A 17,339-nucleotide genomic window follows, 5' to 3' on the forward strand; every position below is an offset into this window, starting at 1 on the left:
GCTGCCCCATTCAGTGTGACACTTGCAGGGTCATGAGTTGGAGTCCATGTCATTGAAGTATTTTGGAACAGAGCAAAATTCAGATTTTGTCTGTGTGTATGGTTGGCTAGGATTAACCCTAGCTGAGTTCAGAGGAAAGCTGGCATTTGTGTAGAAATGTGAGAAATGCAGGGGATCCTCCCCACAGTATCCCTTACACATGTAGTGCTCCACACACACACCCCAGTGTCCCCTGCGCACATACTGTTTACACACCCCCGTGCCCCTTACATACACAGTGCTCCTCACCTACAGTGCTCCTTACAGTGCTCACACACCCCCTAGTGCCCCTTACACACTCACACCCCCAGTGTCTCTAACACACAGTGCCCCTTCTCCATGCATTCCATTCCTCAGGATTTCACGGCAGCAGTTACTGTGCTATTTACGTGCCTGTCATTGCCAGCCCAGGAAACACCATCATCCTCTTAGCCCTAGTGCAGGCTGGGTCCTGGCTGAGCTGTGCTCCATCACCCCTTGCTATAAGATATCCAAGGATACAGTGACTTTTCTTGAGTTGCCAGTTTCCCGTCTAGTGAAAAATCTTCCCCACTGATTGATTATATTCTGTGGTTACTTGGACAAATGTCAAGGTGGCCAATGTTTGTAGTATACACTGGTAACCACATGCAGCAGTCCCTTGATAGGCCCATCGGTAAGGTGACACTAATAAACCTGTTGGTTCTGGTGAGGGAAAGGGAGGGGACCCTGGGGTGTCATCACTAGCCCAGCTGCTACGGGGACCCTAACCAGCTAGAGAATCCTCTGCTTCCCCAAGGCCTTAGCAGTGGGAGGACAATGGCCGAGTGCCTGCCTAATATGTTCAGGGGCCTTAGATTCCTTGTCCAGTGCCACATGCAAACACAGTTCCATGAGGGAGAACAAGAGAGCTGAGGGGACCTAGCTGAAGCATGGGTACACATCTGGGCTAAGCACTCTAGACTTGACCAAAGCTGAGCAGCCTTGGCTAAAGATGTCTGCTGGGCTGAGCATTCCTGCAAGCTAGGCACTTGCCAGGAGTGTGCAATCTAGGGTCTGTCACAGCCCACAAAGGTTAGCAGCAGTGGTCTGGGAGGATCTCAGTGTATAGACTGTGGTAGGGGGGGCCAGGGGCCCCGCTGCTGTTGGACAGTCCAGGGGCTGGGCATTCATGGAACTGTAACATCACACTGCACAGTGGCTGGGGACTGACAGGACACAGGCCATCTGTTGCAGTCAGGCCAGCTCTGTCTCGGGTCTACCATGGAAGTGCCATGGTGGTTCTTCTCATGTCCCTTTTCCCAAAGGGAGGCTGCCAGGGCAAGGGGTTGCCAACCCTCTCATCACCACTTTAGTCACCAACACACAGAAGGGACCACGCCAGAGCCAAACTTTATTCCAGGGGACATAACACAGGGCAGCAGAAGCCCAACTAAGGACCCCCCTCCCCCAGCTCCCTGGGGCACAGCTTTGGCAAGGACCAGGTCATTTACAGATGTGCCCCCCCACTAATGCTCCCCAGCTGTCCAGCGGCCAGGACCTGCCCTTTGGGGGTCCCATAGGCGGGAACCCAGCTGATGGGGTGGCCAGAGGGCAGCAGGGGAAATAAATACAGGTGGCTTTAACTACTGGCCTGCCAGCAGTAATCAGGGCTGGGGCAGCCACTCCTGCCCCTGGCCACCTCTTGGTTTGGGCTTTTATTCATCAAGGGCTCAAAAATTGTGAGGGCATGGATTACAAAGCGGGGACAGCACCGAACTGGGCACTGACGCCCAAAAGCAGATGGGGGGACCTCCCTGGCTCCCAAAGAAACTTCTGCTGGGCTCCATGCACAGCACCCTGCAGGCTCCCTCCCAGCTGCCCCAGCCAGCTATCCCAAGGGCATTGGGCGCTCCAAGTAGATGGGCCCAGGGCCTGTGCACACAGTTCTCTTGGGGGAAAACAACTGCCCCCCGGTAAAACTACCCCCAGTGCCCTAGCTGAGTCAGCCCTGGGAATGGAGAGCTGACCCCTGACCTTTGATCCCTGACTGACACACAGCAGGTGCTCAATAAATACTTGTTGAGGTGGGGGAGGGAAGGGGAGGCATGCGGCATGTCCCAGAGTGAGTCCCCAGCAGCCAGGCCAGCCCACTGCCACAGCTGTCCATGGCTGTCAATAGCAGCCCAGCACCGAGTCCTGCCCTGAGGCCAAGGTCCTCTCAGGCCAGGAGAGTTAGTAGGGACCTGCTCAAGTTGGGTGGCAGGGCTTCCAGCAGGAGGAAAGTGGGTGGGTCAGCTGGGCGTGGCTAGGAGCAGCATGACAGGGCCAGGGTCAGGTGAGGCCCAGAACCAAGTCTGCCTTCAACTTCAATGAGGTTCTGAAGAAATGCCTCCAACTGGCTTGCCTGAGCCCCACCTGGCCATGCCTGGGCTGCACCCAGGAGCAGGGTGTGGGCCAGGAGGCTGGGCTCCCCTACTGTCCAGGGCCGCCTGTCCAGCCACGTAAGTGCAGAATCCTGGGGCCTCCGGGCTCTCTTCTTAGGGTTTATGCTTGAAGTGGGCTTCCACTAGAAACAGGAACGGTCCAACCTCAGGAGCTGCCAGCTCACTCAACCTCCCTCCACAGGCCTCAGCCTCCCCTCCACAGCCTGCCTGGGGCTCAGGGTGCAGACACAGAGCCCACCCATGACCCTTCCAACACCCTCCTGCCCCGCACCCACACCTCTAACCTGCGTACTCCTGAGGCAGCATGGGTCTGTCCACCACCTTCTGGAAGGCCGCAATCCACTCCCGCTGATCTGCCTCTGTCTCACAGGTGAACAGAAATTTGCGATCAGGGGTGACAATGGTGATGCCATGGGGCCAGTGGTGGCCCTGGGTAGATGGCGGGAGCCCCTCCAGCACCGTGTAGCCACTTTCCTTGCTGCCAATGAAGACCTCCCCTCGGGCAAAGGCATCCTGTGGGTGAGAAGAGGCAAGGGCATGAGGGGGGAGTCCCCTCCCCTGAGGCTGTCCTCCCTGCTTCCTCCAAGTCTAGCCAGGTGAGGCCCTAGACTTTAGGACCCTGTAGAATCCCAGCCCCATCCTCTCCCTAGTTACCCCTGAAACAGGTCAGTCAGGGGACTGGAACCAGATCTTCCTTACCAGGGGGTCTTTGAAGTACATGAGCCTCCGGTCATCCATGGTAAACCAGCGCTTTCTGAAGCCTTCTGTCTGCTGTGGGTCAGGGAGGGTAGGGAGCAGTCAGCAGGCCCAAGGTGTACCGTGCCTCTGCCCCAGCTGAGCACTACTCAGCACCCAGAGGCCAGGGCCTCACAGGGCACCACTTCGGCCAGCCAGTGTGTGAGGGGCCCTGATCACGCCTGAGACCCAGGCTAGGGTCCAGACCTTGAATGTATTCTACCATGTTGCAGAAACAGATAGGAGAGTCCCTACTAACGAGGGGCCTTAGGGCAGGAGGGAGGCTCAGGCTGACCCAAGCCCTAGTACCTGCAAACCAAGTCACTAGTCTGGATCCTTGGTCCTCATGCCAGCACCAGAGGACAGACATGGGGACTCAAGGACCACCCTGAGGCCTAAGGCAACAGGACAGTGGCCAGCCAGCCCCAGGATACTTGGGATACACCTGAGAAAAGACTGGCACTCCATCTGTGTCCATTGAGTCCAGTGACCCAACACACACACACACATACACACACACACACACACACACACACACAGGGTGACCCTCTACTCACCTCAGCCAGCCACCCAGCCTGACCCCAAGCAACCCCCAGACAGACAGAAACAAGATGGCTGACCTTGAACAGGCCTAGAAACCTGCTGCTTAGCACCTACCTTGGGCCCTGTCTTCTCCATGTAGCCTTCCTTCAGGTAGTTCCTAGAGAGCTTGGGCACCAGCTGGGGCAGAACAGATAGTGGTGAGGCTCAACCCAGCATGGATCCCTGTAGCTGGGTTCCAACCCCAGAATGAAGAACTGCAGTCAACCCTGGTACTTTCTAGGGGTCTATGTAGCTATGGCCCAACCTCAAGGGCTGCCTCCCCACTCCCCGACCCAGCGGGTGACTCTGGGGCAGCCACTCACATCTGCATCGCTGGCTCCTGGGAAAGCCACCTGCAGGTAGTGGAAACGGGCTGCTCGCAGCGCATTGAACCAGTCCACGATCTCCTGAGGGCCGAAGCTGTGGTGAGTGGTGACTCCCGAGCCTCTGTCTCCTCCACAGACCCCTCAGCTGGGCTGGCACTCTGAGCAGCCTCACTGAAGGATGGGAGGAATCCCCATTGCCTACCCCTCATTGTGCCAAAATGGGGCAGTCTGGTGACCAGGATCAGGGAACAGGTTAAGGCAGGGGACTGAGTGGGGTTCTGAGCTCTGCATATCACCAATAGCTCTCTGCACCCAGCTCTTTTCCCTGCTGGTCCCCTCCCAGATCCTGCACACATCCGGGGTCTCCCAGTCCTTCCTGACAGGTTCACGGTGTCCTGGAGCTGTGACCATGTCCCTATCTTTTCACGCCACAGGGACCCACGCACACCACTCGCCTCACTCAGAACCTGTCCATTTTTGTCTCCCCAGACAGCCAGAGCCCAGTTTGTGTCACCTACACCTCTTCCCTGGCCCACTGGGCTTCTTGGTGGCTCAAGACACTAGCTTCACAGCTCTCACAGCCCTGCCCTCATGTCTCCACCCACAACTGACCCTACCCACTTCCTCATTCGGCCCCACCCCCTCCACCTTCTCCTCAATACTAATCTCTTCTTCCCTCCATCTTGCCCTTCCTGTCCAGTCCACCCCATGCTATGGGACAGATCAAAGCTTCCTGTTGCCGATCACCCTCCCCCTGCTTGTAATGGCTCACACTTAATCGAGCATCAGCCCTCCCAGGTGACCCGGGGCACCACAAATTCAGCCTTGGGCCTGTCCATTGCTCCCACCTATTCTGCCATGTCCCAGGCTCCTTCTCCCTCCTGGTTCACACTGGGTTCAGGGCTGGGGCGATGGAGTCAGTAAAATGTGTGCTTTGCAAGCATGAGAACCCGAGTTTGAGCTCCAGAACATACATCAAAGCCTGGTGTGGGGACATGTGCTTGTAATCCCAGCACTGGGGAGGGGGAGGCAGGGGATCTCCTGGGGCTTGATGCCCAGCCAGCCTGGTTTAACCAGTTAAATCCAGGGCAATGGGAGACCTTGTGTCAAAACAGAAACAACAACAACAGAAAGGTAGGGCTGCACAGATGACTCAGTGGGTAAGGTGCATTTAGAACTGAATTTGAATCCCCAAAACCCTTGTAAAGCCAAATACAGTAGAACCAGACGCCTGTAATTCCAGTGCAAGATGGGAAGAGGAGACAAGAGAATCCCTGTAAGTCCGCTGGCCAGCTAGCCTGGAATGCACAGTGGTGAGTGACAGATGAGACCCTGTCTCAAAAGCAGTGGAAAATGAAGACTGATAGCCAAGCTTGTCTTCTGACCTCCACATGGTACCAGTGTGTCTGCATTCACATACACTGCACACACACACACACACACACACGGCTTTAAAAATGGACCTGACACTCCCATAGCACCCCAATGGCACCCTAGAACCTGCACCTATCTATGTAGGATCTCACTTCTTCCTGCCCCAGGACCTTTGCACACACTCCCTCTGCTCTTTGGAATATTATCTTCCCCATCACATGCTCCCTAGTTATCATAGTTGGGGTTCTAACCCCATGATGCCTCTACCCTCCCCCGGAATGCTGAAGGGCAGAGCATGTTAACAGGCTCAGCACAGCAGGTGCCACGGTTGTCCTTGGAGAGTGGAAAGGATGCTGAGGTCCCCACTGTGAAAGAGCATAGTGTCTTAGTGGTAGAAGGTCCCTCATGTCCTTCCAAGGAGCCTAAGGTGGAGGCCTGGAGTAAAATGACTCCTCTCAAACCCTGAGCCAGGTCTTAGATCTTATTGGAACCAGCTAACACCACTTGAGACTTCTTTGTTTTGTTTGTTTGTTTGTTTGTTTGTTTTCTTTTCTGAGACAGGGCCTCACTGTGTTTCCTTGTCTGGCTTGGAACTCACTGTGTAGACCAAGCATGGCCTCAAACTCATAGAGATCCACCTGCCTCTGCCTCTGCCTCCCCAGTGCTGGAATCAAAGGCAGCCCAGGCTTGAGAGATTTTTGTTTGTTTGTTTATTGTTTTGTTTTTTGAGATAGGGTTTCTCTGTGTAGTTTTGGAGCCTGTCCCAGAACTTGATCTATAGACCAGGCTGGCCTCGAACTCACAGAGATCCACCTTCCTCTGCCTCCTGAGTGCTGGTATTAAAGGTGTGTGCCATCACCACCTGGTAAGAGATTTTTTATTAAAGGCCTAAATCCACAAGACACAGAGAACAACCATAGGCTGGAAGCTAGCCAGTAGATGAGGGGCATGAGTGGGCAGGAGTCCCAAGATAGCTACATGCCAGCTGCACAGGCTGTGTGTGGCCCACTGACGGATGCATCTAGGTCACTTGGGGTCTTCTGGTGGCTTCCCTTTAATCCCAGAGACAGGATCCCCAGAGCAAGCTGGCTGCTAGACTAGTCGAATTAGTGAGTTCTGGGTTCCACTGAGAGACCCTTCCTCAATGAATTAGGTAGAGTGTGATTGAGGAAGACTCCCAGCATGAAGCTTGGGCTACCATATGAATGAAGGTATACCTGTGCTTTCTGCTATTGTTGATGCTTTTCCAGACGGGGCTTCTCTGTGTAACAGCTCTGGCTGTCCTAGAACTCACTTTGTAGACCAAACTGGCCTCAAACTCACAGAGATCTGCCTGCCTTTGCCTCTCAAGTACTGGGATTAAAGGTGTGCACCACCACTGCCCAGCTGCTTATGTACCCACACATGAAAAAGCATACTCGTGCTATGACACACACACACACACACACAAAGGAATAAAGAAAAATGTATGAATGAAAATAAATGAATGCAAGAAGGGGTTTCAGTACTAACAGCTGAAACACAGGACTTCCAGAAAGAGAATGGAAAGAAGAAAGGGAAGAAATCATTAAAGAAAAACCCAGCTGCCTTATGGACATGAGCCACTAGGCAAGAGAGCAGAAGCCCAGTGCTGGGAAATCCTAGCCTGACATCCCAGAGAGAGGGTCTCAGACCATTTGCCTCCCTAACACATCTCAGAAAGCTACTGCAGGGTGTATTCCAGCCAAAATAGGGCATAAAGCATCATAGACTGCACCAAGACAGGGCAGGAGAGGGTGAGGTCCAAAACAGTCCATCCATGTCCCTTGACATCCAGATAGCCCTAAAGCTTGGATGGACACAGACCACTACAGACTGCACTAGTGTGTTTATGTAGTCACTGGACACAGGCCCTGAACACAACATGACTAAATGCCTCACAGGTATGATGATGGCACAAGAGGACAATGGTAGGGGAGACCTTTAATTTTCCAGGGGTCACCAAATCAGACAGCATTTTAGAGACCCGTGGCGACTTCCTGAGGGACCAGCCCAAACTCTAGCTTCCTAGGTCTTGAGCAGACATTCAGCCCTGGAAATGCGCACGCGCGCGCGCGCACACACACACACACACACACACACGCACGCACGCACGCACGCACGCACACACACTCATGCACGTACGCTTTGATAAAGTATACATCAGAGCTCCAGCCACAAGATGCCGGGCCCCTTGGCCTTGCGGTCTGGTCCCTCTGTACATGGAAGTATAGACTGTAGGGCTTGCCTGTGGCATCCTTTTGCCCATAGAGAGATGGCTGCAGCATGGAGGGCAAGGCTGGATGAGTGCCCCACCCCCACCTAGTGGTGCCCACCTTGCCATCTTCATGGTAGATAAAGATGTTGCGTGTGCTGTTGTCCTTCAAGTAGGTGACCTGCAGGCCATGGGGGTGGCCAATCTTGGCTGGTTGGAAGGTAGCATTCAGTTGCTCAATCTTCATGACAGCCTTAGGCTCCTTGGCCTGTGAAGGAAGCTAGTTGAAACCCTAGACAACAGCCACTGCCCAAACAAGGGAAGCTAACAGTACCCCTGCTGTGCAGCCTTGGGCAAGCTCTTTAACCTTTCTGACCCTCAGATTCCTAGCCTGTGAATGGAAGGTAAGTTTCTACTTCCTTGAGTGTTAGAGACTAAATGACATCTTCAGGAAACACTTGGTATCTGAGAAACCTTCCCCCTCATCAGTGATACTTCATGTCCTCTGCCCTACTCTGGCCCAATTCTTGCTTGCCTGTGCATCTGGAGCTTGCAATTTGGGACTGTTCACCAAGACCCCAGGATCCTAGCTATTGTTTACTCTTCCCAGACCAGTCCATCCAGGTCACCTGCAGGCAAGGAGGGTCTTTCTGTGTGACTAGCCCCATTCCCGTCCCTCAGCCAGACCTTAGATCACTTTTCCAGGAATGTGTTCTAGTGTCCTTCACCCCAGAAAGTGACCCCTTCTTGGTGCCAAGGGTCTCAGAAAAAGGGCCACCATATCCTTAGCTGTGTGGCCCCAGGAAGGTTGCTATGTATTTCTGAGCCAGTACCCCATATACAAGGCAGGTGAGGAAGAGGCCATCTTGGATGAGCTTCCTCTCAGGCTGCCACACCTCACCTTCTATCCCTTTATCCGGTTAGTTCCACAGCAAAGCTGCAGCCTTCCACCTCCAGGTGGGCCCCTTGCTGCAACCACACAGGTGACCTAGAGCCAAGAACCTCACAATTCCTTACAGCTGACTCAAGGCATTATCCCTGACTGTTCCTGAGAGCATCCACCAGGGGGAGCCTCAGGCTTCCCAGGACCATTCCCAGCAGGCCCACACCAGGCCTGGCTCCTGGAGGTTTTAGGAAGGGATAGGGGTCAGTCCTGGATGGGGGGGAGGGAGGAGTGGGGAATGTGGGGGGGGAGGTGTCAGAGGATTAGTGTGTGGGTGCATACACTATGGCATTTCCCCAGGGGGAGCCATCATGAGGGGTGTCCCCTGGGAAGACTGATGGAGCTGATGGAAGGCAGCCATGCTCCTGAAGGGCTAATACACAACGCTGCAGACCCCGGGGAGGTCAGGACCCCATGTGGAAAGGTCACCCTTCGCTCCATGCCACACTCACGTCGTTTTTGTTGAAGTATTTCAGGGCACCCTCTCGTTCCGTCAATACAAATTTCCGGCTTAAGAACTGCCCATTGTCCCGGCCACGCTTCCAGAGAAGCCCCTCACGGTATCCTGGGGAAGAGAAAAACAGTCAAGAAGCTTCCATCTAGTCCACTCTATCCCTATCCTAGAGGCCCTCCACTGTGGGGTGGACACAGATGAGGCTGCCTGTCACTGGCCTGAGGTCCACTGCCCAGAGACACCTTGATGTTCCAGCCAGACCTTTGCCCACTCAGATCCTGCCACCTAGGCAAGCCACCCAAGAGGTAGGATCTAGGGGACATAGTTGGGGACATTGGGTTTGAGGTGGCCCAGGGCTGCCAGGTGGGTCTAGGGCATGAGAAGGCACAGAAACACATTGAGTCACTGGCCCTATGATGCCAGGGGCCAGAAGGACCCTCCCAGAGCCCTACGCTTACGATGTTGCAGTTGGCTAGCTCTGGGGACCCTGGGACAGTTCTGCCCCAGGGTAATTATAAGTTACTTCAGTGTTGGCGAAAACAGGCATCCTCAGAAAGATACAACCTCCCTGGTGCCCTCGGTTCCCTTCATATCGCCCAGCTTTGCTGTGTTGGGCTGGTCCCATTCACTTATAAGGAGATGACATCATGGGTTTTTGGCATTCCACTGCCCCTTCATGGGACACTTGGTGCATTTGCTTGTGAGTTGCTAGGGGATGCCTACATTGCTTGAAGCTTCTGGCTGTTACAAGCCTCCCTGTCGATGTACCCCCACCTGGTGGCCATTTCTCTTGGATGGCCATGAGCTTTGCTATCTCCCTCTTTGCTGGGTATCAGAGTGACTTTCTTTGGCAAAGAGGGTCCTGGAAAATCTTGTCTGTTAGCAGTGTGCTCAAGGGTGGGCATGCAGCTCCTGTGACACCATCTCCAGTCAGCCAGGCCCTGACAGTCAGGCCAGCTCAATCCTGGCCATCAAACTCCCTCCCCCCAGCATCTCCTCTGCCTGCTGTCTGCTGCTGGGCAGCCCTGTCCCTGTCACCAAACACAAGGGGCTATTTTCTGTGCTCTCGGAGACATATGGCCATAAAAAGGCAGCAGCCTGGCGTCAGGGAGGGGGCAGCTGGCGCCCTTGAGACTATCGCTCTCAGGGCGTGCCAGAAGGAAGGGGCCTGCTCCCTCCCCCAACTTCTCAAGGGATGGGGCCTCTCTGAAGCTATGGGATGGCTGATGTGCCTTGCATCTCTTCCTTGTCATAGCCTCAGCAGGCAAGTCTCTCTCTGTCCTTGGATACTGGACCACCAACATGTCCCACTAGGTCAGGCAGGACCCACTTAGACTGTTTGTTGACTGATTCATTGAACACCTAGCCTAGCTGGGTATTAAGTCAGCTTGGCCTTCCTTCAGCTTTAGAGCCCAGATTATCTAGGCTTGAATAGCTGACCATGTAATCCAGAAGTGGAGTGTCGAGGGGTGGCAAGACTGGTTGCAATAGCTCCCCATACCCCCACCCCTCCAGAACCTTCCAGCCTTGTTTTATGGCTAGTACCAAGGAGCCAGTAGGAACAAGTCTCTAGCCTGTTGTTCTCATAGTTGCCAGCAGGTGGCGGAGCACATCAGGAGGAAGCGTTTCTGTGCTGGGCCAGACTGATAGTGGTTGACCTTTGAGGTTCCTAGACGGCATCAGACTTAGTGCCCTGAAGCAGTGGGTCCTCCAGGTCAGGCCAGGCCCATGTCCAAAAGATATCCTGTGGACCCAACCAGCTTTCCCAAAAAGCCGCCGCCACGCCTGTATTTCAGGACCATGATGGCAGCACAAGGGATGTTTTGGGAATGATGATACCAGCATCCCTGGTGTGGCCCTGCCAGAGTCCAGACCTTTCTCAGAGCTCTGCTTCCCCCTTGGTACCATGGAGATCTGGCCAGCTAAGGGCTGAAAGGAGGTAAACCTTTGCCCAGCCCCACAGGCCTGGTCAGATGGCCCCTGCCCACCCCAGCCCAGGGTCCTTAGCAGCCCTGCCAGGCTATCCTTCTGGGTACACTTGACACTGGGCCAGGATCAGGAGTGACCATTCTCCCTGAAGGAACAAGCTGGCTCTGAGGCAGAGGCTGAGGCTGGCAAGTTCAGTCAGCATTAATTAGATACCTATGGTTTGGGCTGTGACCAGCTGCAGAGGTTGGGGAGACTCGGGCCACATTCAACAGGGATTGCTTCTAAGTAAGGCACAGGACACACACGCACACACAGAGGCGCTCAGTGTCACACATGCCCCTGAGGAGGAAGTCACCGTTTCCTGGCATCACAAAGCCCATCACAGATGAAGCTGACCTTCCTCAGGGTGACGGCAACACAGAGATGTGGGCTCTTTCACAAGGCTATGGCCATATAATGGCATAAACAGTCAGCAATCGGGCTGGAGGTTTCTTTTTGTTTTTGAATCAGGGGGTGGGGAGGTGTCTCACTATATAGCCCAGGCTGGTCTTGAACTCATGATCCTCCTGCCTCAGCCTCTGGAACGCTGGAGTGCCAAGTGTGCACCACACTTTACCTGGGGGCCTCACTCTTGTTTAGTTTTTGTTTTTTGAGACAGGGCTTCTCTGTGTAGCCCTGGCTATCCTGGAACTCACCCTGTAGACCAGGCTGACCTCGAACTCAGATCCACCTACCTCTGCCTCCCGAGTGCTAAGACTAAAGGCATGCGCCACCACCTCCAGGTTTGGGGGTTTCACTCCTGATCCTCACAAACCGGAAAAAAAAACCCTCAGCTGTGGGAGGGACATTTAAGCAACTGTGATGTCCCATGTGTCAGGTAGATGACCCTGCCACCCACAGGATGAGCTCCAGGCAGCAAGGCAGGATATGGGAGCCAAGCCAAGCCCTGAGGCTCACTGCACTGTGCATCTCTACGGAGTACACAGGCAAACTGGGCTACAGGGGCAGGGGAGGGCACTGCGGCATTTTATGCACTCACATAGTTTCATAACCTGCAAGCTCCAAGAACTACATTTCAAACATAATTTGCAAAGTGTATGTAAATTTGTGGTATATATGTAAACTGTGCATTTGTGTTTAATTCAGGGCAATGAGCATGTGGTCTTGCTAGGAGTGTGACAGGAAGCTGGCTAAGGTGTGAGCCAGGTGGGTGTTCTACACTCGGGACTGCTGTGGGACGTTCCTGAGTGGGAGAGGCAGCCACATCATCTGGCCTCTCCCACTGGGGTATTACCAATGGAAGGTTGGGCACAAAGCAGGCCTCAGAGGCGCCAGAGAAACTGAGGCCCCACAACCTTACCCACACTGGGCCAATTTTCGTCAGCTTCTGGCCTTGTGGTTCCGCCTACTTCTGCTGGCAACCATACCCATCAGAACTGTAACTCCAGTTCTAGGCATCTGATGGCATCTTCTGGTCTCCAGAGACACTGCACTCGCATGTTGCATAGACATACATGCAGGCAAACACACCGAGGGCGTACAGACTCCTAGCGTTCTTGGGGCCCACCCTCTTCCTGACCACTGCTCTGGCCACTTGGGCTGTCTGGAAACTCTCTGGGTCCCTTCTGCACCCCTAAGAGAGGCCAAGAGCAGGCTTCTGTGTGTGCAGGTTCAGATTCTGCCTTGCCAGCCTGCTGCCACTTTGCAGGGGCACTCAGATTCCAAGGAGGACAGAGGGGCCATGTGGGTGACAGGGGCTGAGGTCAGAGCTTGTGAGTCTCTGTGCTCCGAGTACCGGAGCGCCTCCTCAGCATACGTGGCCCCCAATGGGCCTGCTCCCAGGGAGCCTTGTTTTCCATTTTAGGAACCCAGGTACCAGCAGGAGGTAGGCACCAGGTGACCACCATCCACTTAGCTCTTATTGCTTCTTCCTGTCTTGGCTCTAGGAACAGCCCCCCATTCCTCCCCGATGTGTCTCCTCTGGAGGCCTTTCCTCTGATTGGCCCCCACAACCCTCTGCACTGGCCCAGCTGGGCTCCCTGACCTGAGGTGGAGTCAGGCAGGATCCTCCTTCAGGACAAAGTGACACCTCTCAAGTACTGGCTTTTTAAAGGGTTCCACACCATGTGTCCCCAGTATGCAGTGTCCTGGCTTGAGGTGACCCTGATGTTCTGGTCATAGGAACCCTTCAATGTGAGTATCCCATGTTCCTTCCTGGTTATTTCTTTGTTTGCTCAGTAGCCAGAAGGGCACAGCCTTGTGGGGAGAAGGCGCTGTGCAGCCAGCTCGTGGCTCTAGGCACTGAGGTTCTAAGCTACATCCCATCTTGAACGTAAGTGACCGGAACCCTGGAGATACTGTTCACAGACTCGCACAACAGCCAATGGGAAGCTCTGAAACAGGGACCTCACCAGCTGGTCTCATAGACAGGGTGGCAGGGCACCCTCGCTGCCACCCCTCTCTGGGCCTCATTTCCCTCATCTTCTAAAGGGTCAGGACCGAGGTGAAGCTAAAGGGAACAAGATGGTCCCTGTGGTCCAGCAAGGCCACCAGACCTGCCTACTGAACTCAGAGTGGCTGAGGCATGAGACCCAGAAGAGGCTTGGTACTTGTAGGCAGGCTGGCTGACCTCACCAATTACCCCCTTATGTGGGGCCCATCACGTGGACACGTCCACGGGCACACTATAGGCACCAAACATTGAGGCCTACACATGGGACAAAGCCTACCCAGCATGGAAGACACAGCCAGGAAATGTGGCCTGAGTCCAGGGATGCCCTACCCAGCTTCCACCATCACTTCAAAAGGTCTGACCCCTCTCCTTATCAGCCACCCTGGGTGCCTCACCCAGGCCATGTGCCCAACACATGTCATGATTTAATGATTTCCCCAAGAACACTGGCTTTACCACACCAGGAGAAACTGAGGCCAGGCAGAGCTCTGCCACTTAGAGAGCCTCACCTCTCTCCCTCCTTATTTGCATGGTGACATAGGACAAAGGTCAGGGAGGCAGCAGCACTGGGAAGTCCCTGCCTGGCACAGCCAGGCACCCCGTAGAGGAAAAGAACGCTCCTGGAGAGACCCAGGCAGGAAGCCATGGCTGTTGGAGGGAGATGGTGGCCTGGTCCTGGACAACAAAGGCCATTGTCTGCATGCCCTGTCTCCCACCCTACCCTGTGAAAGGCAGCCATTGAGGCTTGGTTGGAGGCTGAACAGTCCCAGGCAGGAGCCAGGGCAGCTGTCACCCAGTCACCTACAGGGCAATGCTAGGGAGGGGCAGGTATAAAGCAAGGTGAACTCAGGTGTGAGGGCACACCCACACCCTGACATCTCCAAGCTCCAGAGGAGAGTTTAGGGACTCCAGCCAACTGTGGCCTTGGCTGAGGGATGACACACAGAGGAGTGTGGCAGGGTCCTATGGTCACACGGCTCCATACAATGCTTGTCCCTGCTGAGCAACAAGCATATCTGTAACCCAGGACAAGTCCTCAAAGCCTTGGGCCCCCAGACATATGGAAAAGTCCGGGCCACCCACACAGAGGCCTGCCCCTCACCCCCTGCTTCCTTAGCCACACAGCCAGCACAAGCATTGGAAAGGATGGCCATCTTGACCCAGCAGCCCCTGCCACTGGCAGAACAGAAAATGTGACGGAGGCTTTAAGTGACCCACTGGCACCTGCCTGGTCTGGAACTCTGGGGGTTGTTCCCTTCCTCTAGCCCTGGATGACACTGCCCAAGGACCTCACCTAAGCCCAGTTCCAAGGGAGCATATGCTCAAGTCCCCATGTCTTCCCTGCTCAGCCCACTTGCCCCTGTTGGGAGAAGACAGCCAGTTATCCAAGTGACTCCATGGACCCAAGAATGTCATCCTGGAACAGATGTTTGGTCTCATTCTACAGGACTCCTGTGCCAGGCCTGAATAAGAGACAGACTTGATGTCAGTGGACACCTCAGTGACAGGGACTCTGCCGTCCATACTGGTCTCTAGAACAGCACTTCTTCAAAACTTCTTTACACTTTAAGATATTTGCAAAAATAGCCGGGCAGTGGTGGTGCATGCCTTTAATCCCAGTACTCCGGAGGCAGAGGCAGGTGGACTTCTGTGAATCTGAGGCCAGCCTGGTCTACAGAGCTAGTTCTAGGACAGGCTCCAAAGCTACAGAGAAACCCTGTCTTGAAAAACCAAAACAAGGGAGAGAAAAAAGAACTTTGCAAAAATAGTATAGGCTCTGCTGTGGGCATGCATGCTCTGTGACAGAAGTCTGGCGCAGAAGGTCACTCATCGAATCCAAGCCGGTGAATAGCAGAGAAAGACAGGAGCAGAAGGTGTTGTCTGCTGGCATAAGGAGGGCTGTTGCAGAGCATGGTCGCTAAACAGGGACAGGGTCTCGGTCCTGGGGTGGAATGTCTAAAAGAAGCGTGGTGTTGTGCAATGAGGAGGGTGCTGGCTGGGTGGGGCGGGCCTGTGACAAGGGCATTTCCCCATACAGAGACTTCACACAGATGGCCCCTTGGCCTCCTGCTTCCACGTCCCTCAAGCTGGGGGTGGGTGGGTTGGATATTGTCCCTGATGATGTCCCTGAGGCTCCTTGAGCATTGTGGAGGAAAATGGGGCAATGTCCTTGTTCAGTGTCCGTCTTGGCACACGGCTCAGGGTACTCCTTAGTGTCTAGTGTGACTGTCACCACCCTGTCCTCCGTGTCTCTCAGCTCTAGCACACTAACTTTTTTTTTTCAAGACAGGGTTTCTCTGTGTAACTTTGGAGGCTGTCCTGGAACTCGCTCTGTAGACCAGGCTGGCCTAGAACTCACAGAGATCTGCCTGCCTCTGCCTCCCGAGTGCTGGGACTAAAGGTGTGCACCACCAACGCCTAGCTTGCACACTAGCTCTGACTCCTCCATCTAAGGCTCCTGCTGAGTTATGGAGACAGGGGCCCTGAACAGGTGCCCATAGAACTGCTGTCAGCTGGCTGCCTCACCCTCTGGCCCTGACACCTCTCAGTCCCCCAGTGATCATGCCGGCCTCCTTGTCTGTGCATGCTCATGGCATCTAGGAAGTAGCCTCTTGGAATCCACACTTCCGGTTCATTCTGGGCAGACTTGGGGCCACTCCTCTGAAGAGTCCTGGGCCTCACCTCTTTTGGGGCCCCACATTTCCCCTTTCTCCATCTGAGGGGACTTCTGCATTTCCCAAGGATAGGCAGTGGGAAGTGTCCTTGCCCTGAGTGAGAAAGTTCTCTGTGGTAAGAGGAGGGGACAGAAGTGCTGGGGACTGGTATCAGAGAGGGGTAAAGCACCTGCCTAGGATCCCCCAGTGAGGGGCTGGGGTGTGGCTCAGTGATAGAGCACCTGCCTAGAATCCCCCAGTGAGGGGCTGAGGTGTGGCTCAGTGATAGAGCAGCTGCCTAGAATCCCCCAGTAAGGGGCTGGGGGCGTGGCTCAGTGATAGAGCACCTGCCTAGGATTCCCCAGTGAGGGGCTGGGGTGTGGCTCAGTGATAGTGGATTTATCTAGCATTCTTGAGTTCCAGTCCTAGCCCTGAAAACTAAAGGAGGGAGAGGAAAAAGAAAGAAAAGAGGAAGTAAGGCTGGGCAGAGGCACCCTGAGGTCCTGTCGCCCTATGGTAAGCCATGAGGGGTACATACATTGGATGTGATGGAGGCATTTGGGGACCTGAGCACAGAGCAGGGTTTTACTGTTTACAGTTCTGTGTGCTGTGTGCTGTCCATAGTTTTGGCTGGCCCAGAACTCACTCTGTAGACCAGGCTGACCTTGAACGCACAGGCATCCACCTGCCTCTGCTGAGTGCTGGGATTAAAGGTGTGCACCGCCACCACCCGGCTGGAGCCCCCCTTTTTTTTAATGTGAGTTTTGGGGACTGAACATGTCCTCATGCTTGCAAGGGAAACACTTTTTTGGCTGAGTCATCTCTCCCCACCCTCATTCTTGCTTTTCTTATGAGCGTCTCGCTGTATCCCAGGCTGGCCTTGAACTCATGATCCTCCTCCTCTGTCCTCCTGAGTGCTTCTCCACCAATCCCAGTGCTAACAAAATTCTGAGTGGACCTTGGTGCCGGGGAAACCCTGAGTACCATGATGTCACCATCTCTTGAGCCCTCTGTATGTTTGACCTGGAGAGTCCCAGGCCTCACTGACCCAAGCACCTGGCACTGAGACCCAAACACCTGCAGGATGCCTGCCAGTCCTCCAGCCTGCCTTCATTCTGTGGCCCGCATGCACTCCACCTCTAAACTCCAGATCTCAGTTCAGCCAGGACCAGCCCAGGTCCAGAGGCAGGCAGGTGACATGGGCACCCCATCT

At 54.6% G+C, this 17,339-nt stretch overlaps 1 protein-coding gene across 1 annotated transcript in view; it reads right to left on the bottom strand.

The window, feature by feature from the left end:
* Positions 1 to 1,391: 1,391 nt before the first annotated feature.
* The window catches only part of Adap1 (ArfGAP with dual PH domains 1), a 47,784-nt gene continuing 31,836 nt past the window's right edge, over positions 1,392 to 17,339 (bottom strand). The window contains exons 5-11 of the mRNA XM_051205393.1: positions 9,090 to 9,202; positions 7,816 to 7,962; positions 4,085 to 4,168; positions 3,837 to 3,899; positions 3,144 to 3,215; positions 2,729 to 2,957; positions 1,392 to 2,566 (exon numbers count right to left, since the gene is read on the bottom strand). Coding sequence (XP_051061350.1) covers positions 2,538 to 2,566; positions 2,729 to 2,957; positions 3,144 to 3,215; positions 3,837 to 3,899; positions 4,085 to 4,168; positions 7,816 to 7,962; positions 9,090 to 9,202 — 737 coding nt within the window. The 3' untranslated portion in view covers positions 1,392 to 2,537. The remainder of the gene's footprint in view (positions 2,567 to 2,728; positions 2,958 to 3,143; positions 3,216 to 3,836; positions 3,900 to 4,084; positions 4,169 to 7,815; positions 7,963 to 9,089; positions 9,203 to 17,339) is intronic.

The sequence above is a fragment of the Phodopus roborovskii genome, unplaced genomic scaffold (genome assembly GCF_943737965.1).
Source record: "Phodopus roborovskii unplaced genomic scaffold, PHOROB, whole genome shotgun sequence".
Lineage (NCBI taxonomy): Eukaryota > Metazoa > Chordata > Mammalia > Rodentia > Cricetidae > Phodopus > Phodopus roborovskii.